This window comes from Populus alba, chromosome 5 (genome assembly GCF_005239225.2).
Source record: "Populus alba chromosome 5, ASM523922v2, whole genome shotgun sequence".
NCBI classification, from domain to species: Eukaryota; Viridiplantae; Streptophyta; class Magnoliopsida; order Malpighiales; family Salicaceae; genus Populus; species Populus alba.
In genome coordinates this window covers 16,203,014-16,228,239 of record NC_133288.1, presented here as the reverse complement: position 1 = coordinate 16,228,239, position 25,226 = coordinate 16,203,014, and the positions used below count along the sequence as shown (strand labels likewise).

Genomic DNA, 25,226 nt, shown 5'->3' with positions numbered 1-25,226 from the left:
TTTGACCAAGTAAGGAAACAATAAATTGGCTACCTAACTCAAAATGATGATCTGGTTGAAAAAGAAAAATACACATGTCATTCTTGTCTTGTTTAACTCTATCTTAAATGTAAAAAACAAAGAATTGCCAAATGATTAAACTAGAAAAAAAAAACCTAGGGAGTGAGATGAAAAAATAAAGATAAATTGTATTGACTTGGGTTAACATGTGAAATTTACAAACTAGGTGATGGACATGATCATAATGAGTTCAAATGTCTGGATAAATTATTTTTCTTTTTCCTTCTCTCATTCTTTTACCAATATGACCTTTATTAAATTTTAATTGACAACAAATCGGATTACATCTAGAACAAAATAAAAGAGTTGTGAAAGAATTTGAGTTAAAACTTTAAAATTATTTCATACTATATTGATCCTAATAAGCTTTAATCAACAAACAAAATTTAGAACTTGGGTCAAAACATAATCCCAATCATGCATATTTTGTAAAGCCAAGCAATAAAAATTAATGCAATTGTTTTTTTTTTTTAAGGTAAATAAAAAAAAACCAATGATAACAAAAGCTAAATTATATTTTTTTAATTCATGGGGAAATGCATTAAAAAAACCTTGTATGTTATGTCACGACCTGTCGAATCAACAATTCGCACTAAGGGCTTAACATGGTCCAATAATTTTTTTTAATAAATTTATGTTGCATCTAAATAAAGACTAAAAAAATTACAAAAAAAAACCCCAACAAAGCCCAAGTGTGTGGGCCTAACAACCCAACGAGTCTGGGCTTATGAAAAAAAGAGCCCATGAACTTGGGCCTGGTGGCCCAAGCCACGTGTGTCTCGCTCTATATATTTTTTTAAATTTTTTAAAGGGGTGTACATCTTAAAAAAAATAAATAAATTAGGTGATATGTTGTCTGCCTATCCAAAATTCAACTATAATGGTGCTTAGAAAATCAACACAAAGGCATTTTTTTCCAATTTTCTTTTAAACTTATCTTAACCAATAAACATCCTTAAAATATCTAGAAACCAACTTATCAACCTAAAAACTCTAAAAATAGCCTCAAAACATGAAATCTAACCGTATTAGATTTTTCTTCCTCAACTTTGATATGCTTTTTAGGTAATATCAAAGTTTGAAGCAACCAACATTTAACTTTTTTAATCAAATGAAACTTGTGGACACCAATATTAACAAATTTGGTGGCCGAAATGTGCGAAAACAATGGCTTTCTCCCTTTATGCTGAAATCCAAGAAAACTTTTCTCCTTAAAAAACTAGGGACTTAAAAACAATAGAATTGAAGTTGTGTATTAAAAATAAATTTAGAAAAACATAAGGTATCGAGAAGGTCTATTTTTATAAATTAAAGGATTAAAATTTATTTTCTACGCCGACATTAAACACATCATTTATTTCCGATGCTTTTTCCAAGTTTGTTCTGTCTTTCAATTTTGTTATTATTCAATAAAATTGATGCAATTGAGTGTTAATTTTGCCTAAAAAACATGAAAAAAAAATTTAAAGAATCAAAGTGAAAAAAATTAAAATAACACTATTTTAATATATAATACTTTGTGAGTGCTTGAACAATATTTGACGACCGTTAAAAACACCCTTTCAATAGTTAATTCTAATAATAACTAGCAGCGTCCTTTTAACATATATTTTAATATTGTAAATTGGATATTTCAATTTTCACCCATCAACCATTAATTATTTTAAAATATTTTTTTTTCAGTTATTGGGAAAAAAAAGGAAAGAAAGAAAGGAGACAGAGTGTGTGTAATGCACGGGGGTTTTAATAGCGTGGTGAAGTAAAATAGTTGCAAATCCTGAAGTTAGTTAGAAAGAATGTCGTGGCCAAAACCGTAAAACACAGTGTGTAACCAATTAAGAAAGAAAAGGGTCCTCGACTTCTCTAACATCTTTTTCCCCGTGCTCAACCTCGAGGCGGCACTCCCCCCCCCCCCCCCCTACAACACTGCAACACTCTCCCTCTCTGTAGAGTCTGGACAGGCACATACGCAGAGCTCATATGTTAATAAACCGTTTCCATTTCACTCTTTGTCACTCTCTCTCTCTCTCTCTCGGTTTCAAAACCCAAACGAACTAACAAATGCCGCAACTGACGGAGCTCAGCCGTGTGGACCCGCGGATCTGGCGAGCCTGTGCTGGATCCTCCGTTCAAATCCCCACCATTAATTCTAGGGTTTACTACTTCCCTCAGGGGCATCTCGAACAATCCTCATCGTCTACGGCACCTCATCCCCCATTTCTCTCCAATCTCGCTCTCTCTAAACCCTTAATTTCTTGCCAAATCTCCGCCGTTGATTTCCTCGCCGATCCGGTAACCGATGAGGTCTTCATTAGACTTCTCCTTCTCCCTCTCAATGATCACTCCTGTAACCTCCCTCTCTCCTTTCTAGAACCTTCTAGAAGTGAGGGTGGAGGTGTTAATGACGTCGATGACGATGAGAATAAGATTTTGGCCTTCGCTAAGATTCTAACGCCGTCAGATGCGAATAACGGTGGTGGTTTCTCCGTCCCGAGGTTCTGTGCCGACTCGATTTTCCCTCCGTTAAACTACCAGGCGGAGCCTCCCGTTCAGACTCTAACGGTCACCGATATTCACGGAATTAGTTGGGATTTCAGACACATTTATCGAGGGACGCCACGCAGGCACTTGCTAACTACTGGATGGAGTAAGTTTGTGAACAATAAGAAGTTGATTGCGGGTGACTCGGTGGTTTTTATGAGGAATTTGAAGGGAGAGATGTTTATTGGAGTGAGGAGGGCAGTTAGGCTTAATAACAGTGCCAGGTGGAGGGAGCAGATTGCTGGTGGCGGTGGAGAGGGCAAAGTGAAGTTAGAGGAGGGATTTTCGATGAGTGGGAGAGGGAGGTTGTCCCAGGAGGCTGTGGCGGAGGCTGTGGAGATGGCGGCTAAAGGTTCGCCGTTTGACGTTGTGTATTATCCGAGGGCAGGTTGGTACTCAGATTTTGTGGTGAGGGCTGAAGCGGTGGAGGCTGCCCTTGGTGTGTTTTGGACTGCTGGGATGAGAGTGAAGATGGCCATGGAGACTGAGGATTCTTCTAGAATGACTTGGTTTCAGGGGACTGTTTCGGGTACTGGCTTGCCAGACTCTGGTGCATGGCGTGGCTCTCCTTGGCGCATGCTTCAGGCATGTATTTTATAATGTATCTGTTGATTTATCATTTTTGTTTGGTTTATAGTGTGATTGGTTAATTGTTTTTATACCGTTTATGGTCACGGAAAATAAATGATTTGGGAGGATAACGGGATCATTTGCTTTTGAGGTAGGTAGCAGAAATTCATCCATTCTAAATGATTATATATCCTTTTTAGTAGTTCAAATTGCTTGCATATGCACTAAACATTACCTGCTAATTTTGATTTTGAACAGAAAAATGCTTTGGGATAATCTCCCCTGTTGCGATTTTTTGCTAATGATATCTGGAGTGTGTATTACTCATTAAGAATCAATGAAAACGATGTCAGAGAAAATGAAGAACAGTTGGTGCTAATGGAGCAGTGTATTTTAAAAATTGGATATCTGATTCTGGGTGATGCTTGAAATAGTGGTATTCTTTTCACAGTTTCCCCGTTTTCTTAATTTTATTTGTATGCTGTTTCCTGTGGCTCTGGTGCTTTGGGTATTGAGTTTTCAGGGCAGTGTATAGATTGGTGCAGCTAAGCTACTGTGTCGTACCTTTTTTGTCTTTGTTCTTCATTCTACCCCAGGCTACGTTATTTATCTTCAAGCTATATGCTATGAAACGTGATTGAGGTTTTATTCAATTCCTTGTGGAGGAGTGCCACTTAAAGTTTTAAGAACTTGGTTTTCATTGAAATTAGAATATCACTATGGAATTTATTAAGGACTTCTGATTTGTTCCATGAGTCATTTGTCCTTTCACAGGGGCCATTTTATTTGCCCAATGTCAAGAAAGCTAGGCCAGGCAGATGTTATAATAGTTTGGGGTTCAATTAAGAATATTGCTAGAATAAGATTCAATTGCACATGCAAATTGGATATCAGCGTATGCTGTTTTAACTCTTACATCTTTTTCATGCTGTTTTCCTCTCTCTGATTTTATTTATGTCTAGGTTTTCACAATCTCTGCAGTTTGATTATGAAGGTCAAGTAATTTTAACCAGGTCTTTCTATCTTCTTAGTTCTTCAGTGTCTAAAAGTTTTGGGTCAAGCAATGAGCCTCACAAGTGACTACTTGTTAATGATTCAGTTATATTGTTGCCGATATATAAGCTTTAACATTGAGAAATTTCTTCATTATAACAGTGAACTTTTGATCTTTTTACCGTATTTTCTGCCTTTTTAACTTTTTTTTTTCTCTGTTGCACAGATTACTTGGGATGAGCCTGAAGTTTTGCAGAGTGCAAAGAGAGTGAGCCCTTGGCAAGTTGAATTTGTTGCAACCACACCACAGCTTCAAGCTGCATTCCCCCCAATGAAGAAATTGAGATATCCAAATGATTCTAGGTTCCTGACAGATGGAGAACTTTTTTTTCCCATGTCAGATCTAACTAATTCAACTATGGGGCATATGAATGCTTCAATGTTGAATTATAGTACTTTTCCTGCTGGCATGCAGGGAGCCAGGCAAGATCCTTTTTCCACATTCGGTTTATCCAACTTTATAAGTGAAAATGCTCCTCAGGTGTTCAGTGACAGGGCCTTTGGAAACAACTTGGTCCCTAAGATGAAAAGAATGCCCAGTGAGATGAACATTGGCAGTTTGCAGTCTGAGAACTTATCACCTGAGAGCCAGAGTAGTGCATATTCTTTTGGCACAGGCTTTGTTGGAAACAGGGGCTTCAACCCCAAGAAAGTTGGAATTAACTCTATTCAGTTATTTGGTAAGATCATTCACATGGACCAGCCTGTTGAAAATGGTTTTGATGATGTTGGCTTCATGGATGACAGCAGTAAATGTTGCAATGAAACTGAAGGTGTTGATGCACTGGAACTTTCATTGACTTCCTCCTATACAGAACTACTTAACAGGATTGATGCCCAATGCCAAAGAACTTCACCTGTTGAGGCATGTCCTACTTGAACAAGTAGTTCTGTAGTGCTTGCATATAAGTAGCTGTGCAGGTATGTTTTTTGTGATTGGACCCCACAAACTCTATCATCTTAATCTTGCCTGAAATGTTACTTCTTTAAATTTGATTGTGCATCTTGGCTAGTTGTTTACAAATACTTAATTAATGATCAAGTTCCTATAATATGGTTTCTGCCATGCAATTTCAACTAATTGAGCCTTATCTCAAATGTTCTTCATTTAGCTTTAATGTCATTACAGTAATTGTTGTCATGTTTCTTTTCATGTATCATGCTCCCCTAGGAATTTGTTTTCATGTATCATGCACATGTTAATCTTGCACTAGATTTAGAGAGTGTGGTTCCAGTGTGAGCAATTCCCCACTGACACTTCTCCTTACATTTGTTCAGTATCTACATTGATTTATAGATATCTTTAGATCTTTGCATTCTTTAACTTATTCCTAAGCAAACCTGTTTGTTGGTGAAATAAACTGCAGGTTTCTTTTTTCATTAGAAGGTTAATCTGGTGTCCATTGAGGAGTAATTGGTCCTGTTCTAATATACTAGTGACAATCAAATTAGTTGAAATAAACAGCTCTTTGGCTTTCAGAAGCATAACATGGTACACCATACACTATTTTTTTTCTTGGGTCTTGATTCAAAGATATCTACAGCCAGTCAAATGCCTCTGAAGAACTAATTCTTTTTCTAATGGTTTGTGCTGAAATGAATAGTCAAAACCATTTATTTGTTTTGAAGCAAAACAAAGTTCCCAAGGATTTCTATGAATTGCTGTGTAGTAAAAGCATCATGCTATATGGTTAATGGTCAATACTAGAGGAATCTGTTCAAATTTAAAAGTTCGGTGATGTACATTCCAAAGGATTTCTTCCAATCTCCTAATTTAATCGTGTAATTGGGAATCAGATAATACAATTCCTTTTAATATATAACAAGTTTTGCAAATATTTTACTATTGAGAAGCAACTATAACTACATGATACAGCTTTCTTGCGAATGACCCACAAATGCCAAAAATCTCTTTTGATCCTGATATGCCTAAGACAGTTTTTATTTTACTGTCGGGTAATAGTTCCATTGATGGAAAATGAAAGGAAAAGACTATAAAAACTATATTCAATCACTTTTGGCATTTGGCTGTCACGGAAAAGGGTGAGTGCATGAACAGACTTATCATGTATTAAAATCCAAAAGGACAAGAATATCTACTCTCTTCTCCTTTCATGAGCGCCACATTTATAGCTAGACTTGCCTTGTTTATTGAGAAATGATGAATTAAAATGCTTTATTATGACTCGTAGTGCTGGATTTGCTGTTCTTGATTAGCGTAGAGAAAAAGAACCGGAGCCGAAAAACAAATAGGCCTCTGTGCAGTTTCAGTGTGAAATTATTTTATTTTATTTATCAAGAAGCCATTTCTGACATATATACTCTGTTGGATCATGTTTGCAGGTTCTATCTGTATGCAGGGGGCTGACTTCTGAAGGGACCCATGCAGTAGTAACTGGTCTCTGTTGGTTTAGTGTATGCTAGTTTGTTCTAGTTATAGTGATGTTGAGAACTAAAGAAAATTGACTTGGCGTATGTTTAAAACCTAGTGTTGGATATTCTTGTGGCATTTGCATGTTGTTGCCTTCTTTCTTTGACCTGGAAATTGAATTGCGGTTCCCTCATTTGACCTAAAAATAAGAGATTCTTATTTTGCTGGTCATGGAGAATGTTGCTTCTTCAGGAGGATACGTACATGAATATTACAGTTGTGTGCAATTACCGTTTAGTAGATACCAGCTGAGTTGAGTGGGCGTGGATAATTTTTAGAATCTATTTTTTTATTTAGTTATATAATTATAAAAATACAAATTTGTTAAAAAGACAATAAATAAAATTTTAAATATTTTTTTTAATGAAAATCGTCTTCTCTAGTTCATGATTTTTTTTTTGTTTTGAAAAAAAAAAAAGTATTTATTTTATATATATATATTAGCAACATGGTTTATTAAATAAAAAAGCAACAGTAATTATGAAATAATATTCGTAAAAACTATAATATTTTGAATTAAAAAAAGAGGATATGTAGATTTTTAATGAAAAATCTAGTTTTCTTATTCATGAACTTTTTTTTTTAAATAATTTTTTGAATATTTTTTATTACATAAAAGATAATTTTTTCTTTCTATCCTGCAACTTAACACGTGCGTGTAATCTAGTTATTATAACTTGAAAAAAATAAGTAGAGGTCAATCATGGGAGGTAACCTGGGAAGAATCAAGATTTCATGATTTTCTGATGTTGAACGGAAATATTGTTTAAGGAAATGAATTAAAGTCATCTTTAGAGAAAAATAAGAGTGAGAGAGAGCAACCTCACTTTGCTTGATGGTTGATTCGAGATTTGAAATCAAATTGAGTTTTAAAAAATAAATAAAATTAAAAACTCAGTTGATTCAGTAAAATCTAATTAAAAATTTGATTATAATTTATTAATTATTTATTTTTTTAACCTAAAATAATATTATTTTGATTTATAAAAATATTAAAATTTATTTAAATAATCCAATCAAAATTTAATAATTCAAATAAAATCTATAATCTAGATTTTAAGCCGGTCAACTACCAAACCAGATTTCAGTTGGACAACCTTGTTTGGGAGTGCTTTTCAAAAATATTTTTAAAAAATTTTGAAAATTTTTTATTTTTTTTAGCTTTAAACTAATATGTTTTTGATATTTTCAAATCATTTTGATGTACTAATTTCAAAAATAATTTTTTTTAAAAAAAAAAAAATATTATTAATATAATTGCAAACCAATTATATTTCCAAGCACTTGTTGCTTTTAAAAACTCTGAGTGAAGGACTCCACTGCCTCATATTCAAACAAAGGGCTATAACCTATTGATAAATCATCAATATTCTATGGCTATTTCCCTTTCTAACCACGCTCTCTTAGCCCCTCCTCGCTCTCCGCTTCTTCTTTCTCTTCAAAACCCTAGAAACCAAAACCTCATCATTACTCCTTCAACCTCTCCTCCACAGACCCCTCCGTCTCTGCAAACCCATCAATGCCTCCCTTCTCCCCCATTCCTCTCCAATCGCAATTAACTGAAAGAAGAGGCGTTCTTTGAAGGCTTTTCTTGCACCTCAAGACTCTGTTCCTACTCCTACCGTATGTTTTTCTCTTCATTTTCCACTCACTCTTATTAATGGAAGGAAACAACCAAGATCATCAGTTTTGCTATTTTGTTTTGTTTTCTGTTGGAAATAAATGGAAGTTTCTTATCAAATCATTCTGTGATTTTATTTTCCCTTCCTTCTTATTTAGACAAATGAGAAGGAAGAAAGTCAGAAACGAGGACCCGGTCTGAAGAATCTTTTGAAGATTTACAGGCAGGCTATTTCTTGCGGATATGAGAAGACCATGTTGGATATTGAGGCTAAGATAGGCATCATAGAAAAAGAGAATAACGAATTACTCAAGAAAGTGTCATCTTTGTCGGATGAGATAACCTCTGGGAAGGAGAAACGTATCCGTTTGCAAGCAGATTTTGATAATTTAGGAAAAGGACGGAGAAAGAGAAGCTTAACATCAGGAGTAATGCCCAGGGAGAAGTGATTAAGAGCCTGCTGCCCGTGGTGGACAGTTTTGAGAGAGCAAAGCAACAAGTACAGCCGCAAACAGATAAAGAAAAGAACATTGATACAAGTTACCAGGGTATATACAAGCATTTTGTGGAGATTATGAGGAGCTTGCAGGTGGCTGCTGTGTCAGTGGTTGGAAGCTGCTGTGCCAACGGTTGGAAAGCCTTTTGATCCTTCGGTAAGTGAAAATTCCTCGAGTTTACTTCATTTTGTACCTAGTGTTATGAACGATGCCTTTTCTTGTTTGTGCTGATGATTAACACTGGATATGAGATAGCGCGTAGGCTTGTGATTGATCTTGGTCGTCTATTTTTATTGCCTATACATATTGCAATGATTTCCAGAAATCGGTCCATGCATGAATAAAACAAACAACAAAACAAAAAAAATCTGGAATGCAAGTGATATTTTTCCAAATTGAAAATAACTTGGAATTGGGGGAAGTTTAAGATTTTGAATAGCAATTCAATTGCTAACCTCTGCTTCCTAGATTTACTTCCAGATTAGAAAGTCATCTTCATAGTGCTACCTATGATTTTTCAATTGAAGCAATTCCATTTTTTTTTTGCCCTAAGAGAGCCACTATATTATATATGGTTTTGTCAGAATCATGAGTAGAACGTATATCTTCTGGGAGGGAAGGGTAGAATAATGCTTGTAAACTTGAGTAATATGGGTCTCAGCACTTGAACACATTCAACATTGGCTTCTGTTAATACTTGAGTTTGACTCTATTTTCTTGTAGCTTCATGAGGCCATTGCACGTAAAGAGTCTCCAGAGTACAAAGAGGGAATTATAATTCAAGAATTCAGGCGTGGATTTCTCCTTGGAAATCGGTTAATAAGACCATCTATGGTTAAAGTTTCTTCCGGGCTCGGTAGTAGGAAAGCTTCAGTGGGTGCTGAGCAACCTTCCACGACTGCCGGAATGGACAAACGATAGTATTGCTGGGCAAGAAAGCTTTTAATGAAAAGATGGCACGATACCCTCTGAATCTACTCTTTCTGCACTCTGGAAGAGACAACATTTCTTGTTTACTGAAAAGCTTTTCATGATAGCTCAAATTCGTTTGATGCAAAATACCGATCAACAAAGATAATTGACGTGCGTGGAACGTTAACAACAATCATGGAACTTCAGATTGACACTGACTTCTCGAACAATTAACAACAATCATGAGATTACAGATTTTCTGAAACTTGATTTCTCTGTTGGGAACCGAGGATGGGTGTAGTTTCTCATTCCTTTGCCATCCCTTTCTCCCCGTCAAGTTCAATCTTCAGCTAATCCTGAGCTGTTTATCCTGCATTGCCACCAATCCTCCCGTTAGATTTCATAATTTCCAAAGGTAATGTTTGGAGTACAGTGGACGGAACAATTTATCCTATTGTCTGGTAGACATTGAACAAGACAGAACAACAAATTGTAATGACAATGACAGTAATACCTCTCTCGTCTAATGTTTGAAGTGAAGATTATAACACATTTTAATCCAAAACTTTAATATTATTATTATTATTATTTAACTATCAAAGAATACATAAACATGCTGTTGTTTTCAACCAAAGATCCCATATTTCAGCATTTTTTTTTTTAATAAGTAGCATGAAAGATAAACAAAAACACAAACATTCAACAATTCTCCTTTCTTTCTTTCGTTGCTGAACTTTCTCCGCAACCAAACAAAAAAATCAAACTTAAACCTAAGCTTCTACTATGATCCTAATAATTTGAGGAGCATCCTGCTGCCCTAGAAGAGGAGCACACAGCACATGATGTTGAAGCCATTGATGATGTTTCAGAATTTGTTGTTCACGGTGATTTGACACCATTTCTGCTTGATGATCATGAGGTGCATGAATTTGCTGATGATTTTGATGTTTCAGAAGTTAAGGAAAATGTTAATGGCAGTATAGTTGATTGTGGTGAAGTGGATGCTGATTTTGAGCACTTCCTGGATGGGAGGGAGCACCATTTGGAAGGTGACAGTGTCAACAGTTCCCCAGTTGAAATAGAAGGGATCCAACTATTCTCCAATATCTCATCAACATGCAAGGGATTCTAAGCATACTTTAACTAGTGAAAACAAGTGGTCCCATGTTCATAGAGGCATGGAAGTTATTGTTGAAGTTGTCATTTCATAAATAACAACTCCTGTACAGAGAATTGGACAAGCTTATTCTATTCTTTTTAGTGGGACAAAAATTTCTCCCCTAGAACAACCTTAAGACAGGACAAAATTTGTTTTTTGTTCTGTCAAAGTGCACCAAACAACTTCACAAAAAGTTATTGTTGAAGTTGTCAAGGAGATATTGGGTACATATGTTTTACAGTTTTTATTTTCTTGTTGCATTGATTTTCTCAGCAACCAAACACAGAAGCAAGAAAAAAAGAAACACGTGCATTGAATGTGTGTGTGTGTGAGAGAGAGAGAAGGAGCTTTCTTGAGAGGAGAGTCTATTTAGTGTAGTAGAGTGAGTAAACTACCTCTTGGCAAGGGCATTATAGCCATTTCATAAATAACAACTCTTGTACGGAGAATTGAACAAGCTTATTCTATCCTTTTAGTGGGACAAAAATTTCTCCCCTAGAACAACCTTAGACAGGACAAAAATTGATTTTTGTACTATCAAAGTACACCAAACAACTTAACAAAAAAAGGATAGAAATTTTTGTCAAGGTAGTTTACTCACGCGCATTGTGTGTGTGTGTGTGTGAGAGAGAGAGAGAGAGAGAGAGAGAGAGTCTATTTAGTGTAGTAGAGTGAGTAAACAATCTTTTGGCAAGGGCATCATAGCCATTTCATAAATAACAACTCTTGTGCAGATAATTGAACAAGCTTATTCTATCCTTTTAGTGGGACAAAAATTTCTCCCCTAGAACAACCTTAATCAGGATAAAAATTGATTTTTGTACTATCAAAGTGCACCAAACAACTTCACGAAAAAAATTGTCTTGTCCAATCCATTTTTGTCTATCATACCAAACACTCCCTAACATTTATTCATTGTTTCCATCACTCAATAATACAATAGATTCCCAGAGAAAGTTAAATTATATCATTGTGTTTCCCCAATACAGTCCCCTTATATCCATATTGTTCAATGAACACTATTTAAATCCCGGCGCTCCATTCTTCCCCATCTAGGACTCAAGCATCAAAGACTAAATGCCCTTGCTAACTCCTATTATACCCTCAAATGCAAGTACCCATAATGTCAGAAACAAACCAAAAGCTTCTTTTCGACTTGGAAGAGAACCAAAAACGAAGAAAGGGCTAGTGACCATTGCAAGCCACTTGTTTACAGAACCTGAGATTAAGTTTGTGGAGTTTGTCCAGATGAATCCTCTGTTCTTCGATAAGCCATGGGCAAACTGAGAAACCTAGTCTCCCTTTTACCATTACTACCTTAACCTTTTCTTCTTGGAAATCCTGACCACAGCAACGAGCTCTCAAACAACTATCATAATTCATCACAATTGACAAAGACAATAGTTTCTCAAGAACAAACTAACAAAACAGTATACTGTATCTAAATAGAGATCGATCCACTCATATGGCATTCTATGTGAGGTTTGACTATCCATGTTACATTTCCTTCACAGATTATCTACCCCGTACTAGGTCAACATTAGCCATGAAAGAAGCAATATAAACCCATCCAAAAAATATAGAAGGTTAAAGATCGCATCCATGGCAATAAAATCAATCAGCACAAGGATCTAGAGCCTACCGTCCATGGCAAAGATATCTCATGCTTTGCTTCGTGACCAGATGTCAATAAAACAAATAAAAAACTCCTTGTGGGCTTCCTCAGCTGTAGTACTGTTCAAGATCAACATAACAACTGGAAACCCCATTCCAGTAGTTTTAGGATAAAAACTAGCACAGCTAAGATCCCAGGCTATTGAGGCATCATCATAAAATTACTTGATTGAATTCTAGCTTAAAAGCGTACTTTGTGAATCCTATATATATATATATATATATATATATATATATAAAACAGAAACCATATAATTAACTATCAATCTTACATTTCCTTCACTGATCATCTACCCCATACTAGGCCAACATTAGCCATGAAAGAAGCAATATGAACCCATCCAAAAAATATAGATGGTTAAAGATCGCATCCATGGCAATAAATTCAATCAGCACAATGATCTAGAGCCTACCATCCATGGCAAAGATATCTCATGCTTTGCTTCGTGACCAGGTGTCAATAAAACAAATAAAAAACTCCTTGTGGGCTTCCTCAGCTGTAGAACTGTTCAAGATCAACATAACAGCTGGAAACCCCATACCAGTAGTTTTAGGATAAAAACTAGCACAGCTAAGATTCCAGGCTATTGAGGCATCATCATAAAATTACTTGATTTAATTCTAGCTTAAAAGCGTACTTTGTGAATCCTATATATATATAAACCGAAACCATATAATTGACTATCTACATAAATCAAAGAATAGAACTTTCAAATTCTGACTTCAACCTAAACTCTTAATTTAATAATATAAAAAAATGAACAAAAAAAGAAAAAGAGAACATAAAAAATTACCCAGCAGGAGTGGAATTTCGGGCATCAATGGTATTATAAATTCTTGATATTCGACCGGTCCGTGGCTTAGGCTTGGTGAGTTTTTTACGCAGTCCGAAAATCTCTTGAACCAAAGGCACATGTACCAGCACTAGCTTCCATGCTAAAAACCACCCTGATCATCAAATTTCCACCAGTCAAATCCTCAAATTACAGTCACTCACGAAACAACAAAGGAACAAAATACATACCAATAGAGATAAACGATGTCACAAACAAGATTGCGAGAGCAGGACGTAAAATTAACAAGCCCAGATAATCCCAAAGAGAAGGAGAAGGAGAAGACGGGGAGAAGGAGGAGACCTCCATTCCATCGACACAAGCAAGCAACCACTTTAGACAGCTAAGTGCTTGATGGATTGATATGTAATCAAAATTAATGGGATCCGGCCCATAGGGAGACTGGACATTTGGGCCCAAACCATAATCGCTCTCTACATCAAGTTCGGTCAGAGTTTATTGAAAAATAAAAAATAAAAAAGACGCGCAGGTGTAACTGTCACTGAACCTGCCCTAAATTTAGTCCGCGTGAGCTAACACTTCCTCTCTCACCTAGAAGGAAGCTTGACTCTACCGGCTATTCCGGTCAATTCACAAACGTTCCCCTTTTCGGTCCAGGTTCATTTCCCCTTTACCATTTAACTACCCTAAAAACAATTCTCGCTCACAATTTCTTTACAAATTAGGGTTTGTTTCTGATTTTGATGGAAGCCTCTGTTAACACAAGAACACCAGCAAGAGTTCGTTACTTTCACTGTAATTGCATCAGACGTTGGTGTTGTTGTCGCTGTTTCTGTTGTTTCTACTCCTCCCCTTGAAAAAAAAATAGAACCAGAAAGCCCTAAAAAAAGCCTCCATTTTTGTTTGTTATTTTGTGATGGATTTAACACAAGCAGCACAATCAGGTCTCTCACTTGGATTTCACTCAAGTCCAATTCCACTACAATTACTCGATCAAAAACAAGAAACCCGCATCGATAACGAAGAGAATCAAACCGAAGATGAGCAATTTAGCATTTTGGGTCACCAAATGTGTATAAAGAGACCGAGAGATAACAGTTCTCAATCATCAGCGTCATCTTCGTCCACAAATTCTTCCAAAAGGGTTGCTATGGACCCTGGTTTGGAGTCTCGTCGGGCCATGGTTCGGGCATGGGGAAACCACCCGCTTCCAATCGCAGATCCTGAGATTCATGAGATTATGGAGAAGGAGAAGCAAAGGCAGTTTAAAGGTATTGAATTGATTGCGTCTGAGAATTTTGTTTGCCGTGCTGTTATGGAAGCTCTTGGTAGTCATTTAACTAATAAATATTCTGAGGGATTGCCTGGTTCCAGATATTATACGGGAAATCAAAATATTGATCAAATTGAATTGATTTGTTGGAGTCGCGCCTTGGCAGCTTTTGGACTTGATTCTGATAAATGGGGTGTTAATGTGCAACCATATTCCTGTACTTCAGCAAATTTTGCTGTTTACACCGGGCTTTTGTTGCCTGGGGATAGGATCATGGGGTTAGATTCGCCTTCTGGAGGACATTTGAGTCATGGGTACTATACACCGGGAGGGAAAAGGGTGTCGGCTTCTTCGATTTTTTTTGAGAGTTTGCCTTATAAAGTGAACCCACAAACTGGGTATATTGATTATGATAAGATGGAGGAGAAGGCTATGGATTTTAGACCTAAGATACTGATCTGTGGTGGGAGTTCCTATCCGAGGGAGTGGGATTATGCGAGGTTTAGACAGGTTGCTGATAGGATTGGTGCTGTTTTGATGTGCGATATGGCTCACATTAGCGGGCTTGTGGCAGCTAAGGTTTGGGATTTTGATTTTGCGTAACTTGTTTATTTACCATTTTTATTTCGAATCTATGGATATTGTTTTAGAATTTGGAGTTAGGGTACAAAGTTACTACCTGAAGGCAGGAGTGCTTGATTGATCAGCTTGTGCTTTTAGTATCATGAATTGCTTCTTGTTTAACAACTTCTAAATTGTTTTGCGTGCATGATATTGGGATGCATTTATAAATATATGTTGTGATATAACACATGACATATCATTAACACATAGATACACGCCTCTCTCTTTATGCGGCCATTGCGTGGCAGAGCATATTTCAAATAATCTCTCTACATTGCTGGTTTGTGCTATTGAGAAGGAAATGGGACTGTTTTCTAACATTTTGCAAGAAGGTAATTGTAGGGAAAAGATATGCATCTCCTTCTGTTCTGATTTTTTTGTGAAAGCGGAGTGTGGTAGCTCAAATAGCTTTTCGTTGCCTGTTCTGATTTGAATTTTGGTGAAAAGCCGGTTTTAAAAATTGCAACATGCAGAATCCTTTTTGGATCAATCAATTTTTTTTTTTATGAAATGGAATTGTATAGCTTAGAATTGCCTGGTTTCTTATCTTCACCACTTGCCAACTGCTGTAAATACCTAAACTAAACATTAACACGTGTATTAGAATACAGAAGATCTAATGTGCATTAGGATTTAGATTTTAATATGGATGTATTTGCTGAAAGCATACTTTAGAAGAACCACACCTATTGAGTCCATATTTGTATTTAGAAGAACAAGTTTGTAGAACAGCAATTACACATTGATCTACAATTAGCACAATATATATATATTTTCCTTACTGTTGTTTTATGTCTTTCACAGGAATGTGTTAGTCCATTTGAATATTGTGATATTGTTACCTCTACAACTCACAAAAGTCTTCGAGGTCCTAGAGGGGGGATTATTTTTTATAGGAAAGGCCCAAAATTGAGGAAGCAGGGCATGCTTAGTCATGGTGATGGTAGCAGCCATTATGATTTTGAAGAAAAGATAAATTTTGCAGTCCATCCATCATTACAAGGGGGTCCTCACAATAATCACATTGCTGCTCTTGCCATAGCCTTAAAACAAGTGGCTACAACAGAGTACAAAGCATATATGCAACAGGTGAGGAAAAATGCTCAGGCATTAGCGTCTGCTTTGTTGAGAAGAAAATGCAGATTGGTGACTGGCGGTACTGATAACCATTTGGTGCTGTGGGATCTAACAACTTGGGGCTTAGCAGGTAATATATTTCTATCCTTGCATAATCTTCACATTAGTAGCCAGCTCAAGATTTAGTGTTTGCTTGTGCATTGAATTATTACCAACTCTGCCCCTGCTTTATCTGTTATGCAATTCAATCACTATGTTTTTCTTTTTACTTTACTAATTTTTAATGTCAATGGATTCTGTTTGGTGGGTATAAAGTATCATTTTTTACTTAGTTAAAATCATTTATTATGAAAATGAATAAAAATATACTCCCATAACCACATTCCCCACCCTCTCCTTGAGGCAGGGATCACTGTTGAGTGCTAAGTTCGGTCTTTTGTGGAAAACGTTGGGAAAGGTACCCAATTCCACTCCTAGAAGGCAATCTATTCTTTTATACTGTTATTTCAGGAACACAACAGAAAGACATTACTCATTTTTTAAAATGAATAAACTTAACCACTTAGACTAAGCCGGCAGGTAAACATATAACTGTTATGCATCTTAGGGGCTATAAGTTTTCCAAATTTTCCACTTATCTGAAACTCTTTGTAGCCTCTTTTATTTGATTGTGAGAATAAACAAACAAAATTCATAATTTGCCAACCTCCTTGTAGCCTGTTTTATTTTATTGTGAGAATAACCAAACAGAATTCATAGTTTGCCCAGTTACACCAGAAAAATAAAGTAATTTCAATGGAAATTTACACTTTTATGAAGCTTAAGGTTGTTCATTCAATTGTCTTTTGTACTTGTAATTTTTTCATTGATCAGCAATTTGTGTTAAGGGTGCATAGACTGCCATTACTTCCTAGGTGTTGTAATATTAAGTATTGGCTATAACCATATAATCAGCTCTAAATGGAACAAAATTTAACATACCTTTGTGCTACACAATTCACCCTTGAAACTGGATGTTCAAAATTTATTTGATCCCTCCTTTCATCTGCACATTTTCTTGCCTTGTCTCCAACAGCAATAAGTTCTCGTTTCCACTTGTCCAGTCCATATTTGTTTGATGCACTGTTTCACAACGCTAAAACCTATTTTATGAGCATAGAGTGTGTAAAACAAAGAAGCACTAACCTCATGATGAGATTGCATACCATGCACGCTTTTGTTGGTAGGCTGACATCATCTCATTCTATTGATATTCAAAATTGAAATGTTGTATGCTTGTATTTCTTAGGGTTATGTAGCATTGGAGTCCTAGATAGGATGAATTTTCTTAGCACATTGACTACTTTGAATTTCAGTTTGATTCTCTTGTGCAATTCTGCTTACTGCCTTGTCTTGTTAAAAAGATTCTGGTATTCATTATCTAGAAAAATCACTACCTCTAGTATATGCAGGCTTCGGAGTTTGTCTTTGAGCAGATATATCTGTGCGGAAGAGTGATGTATTATTTAAGTGGAAAAGATATGAATTGCCAATAGTGGAAACGTTACTCATCTATGCTTGTGTCACTGTTTAGATAATAAAATTGGGGAAGGAACACTTGAAATGGACAATACACTCCTGTAGAATCTTATTGCTGCAACTACTTTCTGGAATACCCCCTTTCACTCTCCCTTCTAACTTTTTTTTATATCAAAGGGGGCTAATGTAGGCATTAGGATTAAGCCTTTTTTTTTTTTATTTATTAAATTACCATTTACCTTTCCAAGATAGCCTGATTCTTCTTGGGACCCAGTGGATGATGGCAGAGCTCAAGTGCATGTATCATTTACCTGTCCAGAGAAAGAAATCATTGTAGGGAAAAAGCTCCTGGTCATGGGCCTTCGAAAAAACTGCTCTAAACAGTTATATTCTCCCCAAATACTGCTCAAAGTAGCAGTCCTATTTGATTCCTGATTCCACTTTCCTTTTCTTTTTAAGTTCTTGTAGGGACATCATTTAATACTTAGCTTTATTGTGGTACAATCTTCATGTAGAAATGGTAGCTTTTATAGTAACAAGGCTACAGTAGATGGAGACCTGGGTGGGATGCTCATTCCAATTGAATAGCTTCAACTGTTTATGTAAATGTACATCCTATTTATCTCTGTGTACGTAACTTTTCTTCCCGGTTGTATATGCTTTATTTTTCTTCTAGTACACATGAGCAAGTGGGTGTTTATGCATGCTGTTGACTGTATTTTATAAAATTATCCATTCATGTGTGTATGTATGTTTCTTTTGTTATCCTACTGACCACATTCTTTCTTCCAGGCAAGTGTTATGAGAAGGTGTGTGAAATGTGCCAAATCACTCTAAATAAAAGTGCCATATTTGGTGACAATGGTGCTATCTGTCCTGGAGGAGTGAGAATCGGTGAGTTGTAATCTTGCCAAGCCAGTAATTTATCAATTTTCAATTAATTTGAAGACTTGTAGGGTTGTCAAGTTTAAAATTTCCAATCAAATTTCCTTAGTATTCTAGATATACTTTTAAAGGCAGCACAAGATGATTTTTTTGCAGCAGAAAGTAGATGATATTGTTAGCTTGCAGAGTGGCCTCACAATGGATTATCTTTGCTTATTCCTAATCCCTCCAATTTCCTTGATTCCAGATTCTTCATTGTGTTGAATTCCTGCATCTAAATGTTAAGCTACTAACATGGTAATTTAAGGGCATTATGCTTTCTTCAATTTCTAAGTTTTTCATAATTTTAACCCTGTTCAGGTACTCCTGCTATGACATCAAGAGGTTGCTTAGAGGCTGATTTTGAGAAAATTGCTGACTTTCTTCTTAAGGCCTCTCATATAACGACTGTTGTGCAGAGGGAACATGGAAAAAAGGATTTTCTCAAAGGTCTTCATAACAATAAAGAAATTGTTGAGCTTCGAAACCGGGTTGAGATGTTTGCTTCTCAGTTTGCCATGCCAGGATTTGACGTTTGAATATGTAATAGAGGCAACTTGCATGCATAGCTATAGATCTTTTTTCCTTGCCTTTTTCGACTTACTGCCACTTCCGCATGGTAACCCATCATTTCCCCTCCATATAGCTGTTACTTTTCATTCGTCTTGTGTAAATTACAGATATGGTGAATCTCTAGAGTGTTGCCACACTATCCCAACCTTGTTTATTCCTGATTGTGTAAAGGTTTTGTTACGAGCCAATTAAAATTTGTCTAGGGCCAGCCAAGTTTCTTTATGCTTGATTGTTCAGAATCACGTAGCATTATCTTACTTGTGATTTAAACAGGATGGATGCCTGCTGTTTCAAATGAATCCAACGTGCAAAACGTGGAAATGGTATCTGGTTTTGGGTGAATGCCTCTGCCTTTCTCCTTTAATGAAACCCTAATGCAGATTTAAATGGTGATGTGCTGCTCTGCTGGAAGCCACGTCTATTTCAGTACTTTGTTAGGTTGCCTGCGTTTCTTTCTCTGCCTGTTCAACTTTTTTTTTTTAAATCCTGTGTGAATTCTTCTGCTAGTCATAACTTTGGCTCTCCTGTTATGGGGATCTTATTTTACTCACCGTTCACGAGGGGCAAGGTGGGGAACAACTGTGAGTTTCCATTTTTCTTTTAGCAGTGCTTGCTCTGTTAGTAAATTTTGTTAGAAGGACGGGGGTGGAAGGAAGGGCATAATTGGCTGTGATAATTGAAGGCCTGGTATCGTGGCTTAAAGGGTAATGATAATTCTCAGTATGCTGCCTCCTGCCCACAGCTTCGTTGGAACACAACTTTGCAGCCCAAAAACTGGCTGCTTCTGGTGCAGCTAGCTTTATTTATTCATTTAGCTAGATTTTGTCGTCATGTTTTCTCCCCTTCTCCTTTATTTTATACTTTAGTTCGCTCAGCATTCTCATATGGAACCCCTGAGGGGAGGCAAGGCATGAATTTCCGGCAAGGGACAAAAAGCACGAGATACGGTTAAGAACGAGAAAGCGACCCCCCCTCCATATCTTCTTGTGCATTTTATATAGTTTCCCAGACCCCAGAAAGGGCAGATAAATTGGCAACAGAGCATAGAGAGAGAGAGAGAGAGAGAGAGATCAGAAACGACATGTCAGGTGGAAAGAGTGTTGTGGCAAGAAGCTTTCATCATCAAAACCCATTTCTTTCAAAGTGAGCCCGAATCAGACTAAAGCCTTGTTCCTACCCCCAAGAGCAGAGAGGGAAGGAGGGCTGCCTTTGAAATTAAAGCGAGACCCAGGAATCCCCTGTTAAGACCCTGGAATCTTTTTCTTTCTGTTCTTTTTCACCGCTAGAATGATTAGTCATTTACTATAACAACTAGAAACCGCTTGTATGACTACGCAACTGGAACAAGAGGGAAAACCACTCGGAGACTTTTCTTGCACAAAATAAAATAATGCTAACGAGGATTTTTGTTCTTTTTTTTAATCTCTCTCTCTCTCTCTCCTGTGAGAAAAATACAAGAAGAAGCAGGGTTGGATGTGAAAAAGCGTAACAACTTAGTCCCTGCATGTTAACTATCCCTGAACACCTCTGCCAAATCTCTTCCATGGAGTCCCACTTTTATGCTATCTTTTCCTTTAACCAAAAGCTACAGAATTATCATTGCAACCGTAGTAAAACAAGAAATCCACATTAATGGATGGAAGGAGGAGGAGGAGAGGAAAATGGAAAATTAAAAAAGAGAAAGGAGGGAAGAGTTAAGGGTACAACAACCCCAACAACTGCTTCGTCTACCTTGTATTTTTTTATTATTTTTTTTTCTTTTTTCAATCATTCTATTTCTCTCTCTTTCTCTTGAGCCTTGACTCCTTTTCCCCTTCTCTCTTCCTACCTGTGACTGCAAAAGTCCAAAAGCTTCTTCCTTCCTTCAACGATCTCATCAAAGAAATCATCAAGTTGCCCAACAATATTTTCAGCTCCAGATCTCAACACCCCAAAACACCCTCTTAAGTTGTCCACTCTTTCTCTTATCCCCACCTCTGTTTCCCACTCTACAGCTCCTCCTTGTCCACACTTTCTCTCAAGCTCCCCTCTCAGCTCCTCCATGGCCATCTTTGATCTCCTGAACTCATAGAGCAGAATCCCTGGCCTCCCATTTATCTGGTTTATCTCTGCCGCTACTCTCTGCTGCAATCTCCCTGTTGAGATCAAGAAAGCTGATCCGAAAAACAAGCACCCTTCATACCCTCCTCGCAGAAAACTTGATTCCGGCCAACAATACACTAGTCCATAGAGCAGGATCATCAATAGCAAAGAGCTTACGTTTCTCATTGCATACAAAACCCCACGAAAACCATTGAATCCGTTGAGTTTGGATTCAATAGAAATCTTCTCATCAAACCTCAAAGATAGTGGTTGGATTCTTGTTTCCATTAAAGCTCTATTCTCTTCTTCTAATCCCACTGCTTCTCTTCTACACCCGGAGATTGCCCTTGTAACCTGTTACAGGAATTCAATTTTTATTTTTATTTTTAATTTTGTAAAGAACCATACCTTTTGATCCCGAGTTACATATATTTATAGAAATGAATCAAGAAATGAGACAAAGTTGTGGTGTTTTTTTCTTTTTGAACCTGGCGAGATAGCTGGGGGCTAAGATGGCGATGGTTTTCAAGAGAAGAAGTGATATTGAATCCAGCAGAGTAGTAATTCTCGATCCCAGATAAGCCTGATTTAAGGACATGGCATGCCTCCCATAGCTTAGAACTCTCGTCCATGTATTCATCAAGCCACTTATCCCCAACAGGCAAATGGAGTTTTTGGACAAGCAGGGTCAGCTGAGAGTGAAAAGATCTTAATAAAGAGAGAACCCTTTGAAGGAATTGAATCGACATGAAGTTGTTAGAGAGATAGACACGTTCAAGATCATCGATCCCTCTGGTTAGAAAGGAGTAGAAACCATTGAGAGAATTCGCAGAGGAAGGATCCATTGTAGTAATTTAAGAGGAGAAACTAACTAATCAGGAGAGGACACCACTGATCACTCACTCGCTATAGCACAACTCTCTCTATAAGGCTAAAAAAGAACAGTGATGGGATGGTTACATAAGAGCAGTTGGAGGAGGAGGAGGAGGAGGGTGTGTGTTTGTGAGAGGAGAGAAAAGGCTATAGAGATGAGGGGGTATTTAAGTTGAGAGAATTGAAGGGAAGCATAAGAGAGAAAGAATGGAAGGGAGGGAATATATTAGAAGCTCAGGTTTCCAAGGATGAAAAGGATTGTTGGGAGCAATGATGGGTGTTTCCTATAGAGGGGAAAGGATGATTGGTAATATGCCATTTTCATTGTTTAATGGGCAGAAAGGAAGAGAAAGGAGAAAAAAGACTTGAAGGATTTGCAAATAAATAAAGAAGAAGAAGCAGAGGAATTTTTACCATAATTGAAAAGCTTAGAAAAAAGCCTATAAGACATGATTTCTTTCGTAAGCTCCCTTCCAATTTCTTCCTTTTTGTGTTATGTCTGCCCTCCCTCCCCCCTCCTATTAAATTATACTTGTGTGTGTGTGTGTGTGTGTGTGTGAGAGAGAGAGAGAGAGAGAGAGAGAGAGGGGCAGGCAAGCTGTGATGCTATATTATATATATATATATATATATATATATATATATATATAGTTGGCAATGTTGCATGATGATAGAGTGAGGCTTTTTTATTGGGTTGTAGAAAGTTTGACTGGGTTGTTGACCGAGATTCTGCTCCCGCAGCTCGTAATTCCTTCCTTCGATCCATCCATTCTACACACGAGAGGGTCTCTGCTTTTGGTTCGAGTGCCTCTTCTTCCTCGAGCAACTGACTCAGCCTCTCTATTCTATTGAGATTTGTGGGTTTGATTCGTCCTAGATTTATTTTCCTTCTTCAAAAGGAGGGAATGGAATGATGAGGTTCTTTGCATTTGTGTTCCGTAACCTTCTACTATGCATAAAAATCCAGTCTTTTTAGGCCTCCTCTCATCTTATTTTATATCTCCTTTTTCCCCTATCGGGACAAATAGGAGCTTGATTCTTCCTTCTTTTCTTTTTTATTTTTTAAAGAGATATACGAAGTAACTCACGTATACCTTAACTAATTCCTCAAAATTTTAAAAATTAATAAACTATATAAACCTCTAATAATTATAAAATTTATATAACTCAAACTAATAATATCTAAATAAACAAATCCAAAATCTAAATAATTAAACTATATTCCTTAAAATTATCTTCTTTCCAATCTTTTTATTACAAAAACATGAAATCAATCCAGGCCATTCGTTTGGTAGAGCTTCAGGACCCCATCAAACGGCGGATCTTGAAAAAGGGATTTTGTGACATTTTTTTCTGCTGATTCTTTGATTATGCTATGTATGCTCTTTGGCTTCCAAGTTTTTCCCACTTGGCTCATGATTAGTTGACCAACGGCTATAGAATGTTTAAAGGTGCGTATGTGGGGGGGTATTTCCTCCTTTATTCTCTCATCGTATATTGCCTCATTTCATCTCAATCCTTTCTCTTAAATAAATAAATAAATAAATAAATCCCCCCCTTTTTTTATTTTTGGGTAGCAAGCGGATGTGGGACCATCAAATCTTATTTATATCGAGTTATGTTTAATTTCAAGAAATTTGCTTGGGAGGGTGCTCGTGGGTTTTCGGAGAAAGGGAAGATCTTAAGAGGATGTTGGTCTTTAGAGATTTCATTGGAATGTGAGGAGGAACTAATGTCTAGGGAACCATTATTTTTTATTGTTGTAGTACTGTAGAGGTGATACAATTTTAATTTTCAAGATTTTTTTGTGAAATTTTTTTTTCATATATATTTTTTCTCTTTATACTTGTCTTTTTTTATTTATTAATATTTTTTTAGTTTTTCTTTTTTTTTTCTTTACACTTTTTTTGAAAAAAAATATTTTATTTTTATTTATTACAATTTGAATATTTATCACTCTATACTTGATCTATTTATACCTTTTTTTTTTTTCTTATCTTTATTTTTTTATAATTTCTTTAATTTTTTTTCTTTACTTTTTTTGGAGAAATTAGTATACAATGACTAAGAAAATGGTGTTTCACAATAGTAATTGCAACATTGTTTTATTTTTCTACTACGTTAAAAATTAGCTTGATATCTTACATGTTTTGATTAACGCATTTGATCTTTACCATATTTTATTATATGTAAGTATCGAATTTTTAATTAACAGTTATGTATTTTACTCGAAGTCAAAAAATACGTTAATAACACCTAAACATTAACTATTTTGTGTTGGAAAAAAAAACTACTCGACTTGCAGCAAGACGAGTTAACACTTTGTTTTTTGTATTTATTAGCACATATGATTCTTGAAGTATTTAATTAAATGCATGCATATAGTTTTTGATTTATAATTATATATTTGTTTTTTAAAAAACCCGCATTTGAAAAGCTTGCATATTTATATGTTTTTTTTTTTTGTCAAAAAACATTATCTGACCTATGGTGAAGCGCGGGTCAAATAACTAGTACATATACTAAAAGAAAATGGTGTTTTCATTATTGTAGTGATGGCAAAATTATAATTTTCAGGTTTTTTTTAAAAAACAAGTTTTTCTTATGTTTTTTTTCCCCTTTTTATACTTGATATTTTTATCATTTAATTTACACTGGCCTATTTATCACTAGTTTTTTTTTTCTTATCTTTATTTTTTTTGTAATAATTTTTTACTTTCCCTTTTTTTCTTTACAGTTTTTTTTTGGAAAAAGAATAATTTTTTTTTTTTTTTCACTCTACACTTGACCTATTATAAATTATTTTATAATTTTTTTTACACTTTTATTTTGAAAAATTAGTATACAAAGACTAATAAAATAGTGTTTCATTATAGTAATTGCAACATTGTTCAACCACGTTAAAAATTAGCTTGAGATGTTACATGTTTTTATTAATACATATTGTTTTTTACTATATTTTATTATATA

At 36.0% G+C, this 25,226-nt stretch overlaps 3 protein-coding genes and 2 long non-coding RNA genes across 6 annotated transcripts; 3 read left to right on the top strand and 2 right to left on the bottom strand.

Moving 5' to 3' along the window:
- The first annotated feature begins 1,947 nt into the window (after positions 1-1,947).
- Positions 1,948-6,818, top strand: LOC118029340 (auxin response factor 17). 2 transcript variants are annotated; one of them, XR_004684157.2, is made up of 4 exons: positions 1,948-3,186; positions 4,391-5,145; positions 5,592-5,634; positions 6,568-6,818. XR_004684157.2 is itself a non-coding variant. In XM_035033216.2 (3 exons), exons 1-2 carry the CDS (start codon positions 2,122-2,124, stop codon positions 5,102-5,104), a joined length of 1,779 nt encoding a protein of 592 aa, XP_034889107.1. In that variant the 5' UTR covers positions 1,948-2,121; the 3' UTR covers positions 5,105-5,145; positions 6,568-6,818. The 2 variants fall into 2 exon arrangements, 1 of the variants encoding a protein (XP_034889107.1); XM_035033216.2 differs by lacking the exon at positions 5,592-5,634.
- A 1,155-nt stretch (positions 6,819-7,973) lies between these two features.
- Positions 7,974-9,635, top strand: LOC118029339 (uncharacterized). The gene is made up of 3 exons (XR_004684156.2): positions 7,974-8,278; positions 8,435-8,929; positions 9,497-9,635. It is a non-coding gene; the product is annotated as an uncharacterized lncRNA (long non-coding RNA).
- A 129-nt stretch (positions 9,636-9,764) lies between these two features.
- On the bottom strand, positions 9,765-13,703 carry LOC118029338 (uncharacterized). The gene is made up of 3 exons (XR_012169948.1): positions 13,543-13,703; positions 13,313-13,466; positions 9,765-10,055 (listed from the first exon to the last, which is right to left on the bottom strand). It is a non-coding gene; the product is annotated as an uncharacterized lncRNA (long non-coding RNA).
- Positions 13,704-13,898: 195 nt separating this feature from the next.
- LOC118029336 (serine hydroxymethyltransferase 7) lies at positions 13,899-19,523 on the top strand. The gene is made up of 4 exons (XM_035033212.2): positions 13,899-15,164; positions 16,014-16,416; positions 18,597-18,698; positions 19,050-19,523. The coding sequence occupies exons 1-4, from the start codon at positions 14,229-14,231 to the stop codon at positions 19,265-19,267; spliced, it is 1,659 nt and encodes a 552-aa protein (XP_034889103.1). The 5' UTR covers positions 13,899-14,228; the 3' UTR covers positions 19,268-19,523.
- Positions 19,524-20,827: 1,304 nt separating this feature from the next.
- LOC118029337 (uncharacterized) lies at positions 20,828-22,798 on the bottom strand. Its single transcript, XM_035033213.2, has 2 exons — positions 21,872-22,798; positions 20,828-21,737 (listed from the first exon to the last, which is right to left on the bottom strand). Exons 1-2 carry the CDS (start codon positions 22,226-22,228, stop codon positions 21,126-21,128), a joined length of 969 nt encoding a protein of 322 aa, XP_034889104.1. The 5' UTR covers positions 22,229-22,798; the 3' UTR covers positions 20,828-21,125.
- Between the last annotated feature and the right edge of the window lie 2,428 nt (positions 22,799-25,226).

Coding starts and splice junctions, on each gene's coding strand:
- LOC118029340 (XM_035033216.2), top strand. CDS start 2,122: ATGCCGCAACTGACGGAGCTCAGCCGTGTGGACCCGCGGATCTGGCGA. Junction 3,187..4,390: donor CTCCTTGGCGCATGCTTCAG/GCATGTATTTTA, acceptor TCTGTTGCACAG/ATTACTTGGGATGAGCCTGA.
- LOC118029336 (XM_035033212.2), top strand. CDS start 14,229: ATGGATTTAACACAAGCAGCACAATCAGGTCTCTCACTTGGATTTCAC. Junction 15,165..16,013: donor GCGGGCTTGTGGCAGCTAAG/GTTTGGGATTTT, acceptor TGTCTTTCACAG/GAATGTGTTAGTCCATTTGA. Junction 18,699..19,049: donor TCCTGGAGGAGTGAGAATCG/GTGAGTTGTAAT, acceptor AACCCTGTTCAG/GTACTCCTGCTATGACATCA.
- LOC118029337 (XM_035033213.2), bottom strand. CDS start 22,228: ATGGATCCTTCCTCTGCGAATTCTCTCAATGGTTTCTACTCCTTTCTA. Junction 21,738..21,871: donor GCCCCCAGCTATCTCGCCAG/GTTCAAAAAGAA, acceptor TTCCTGTAACAG/GTTACAAGGGCAATCTCCGG.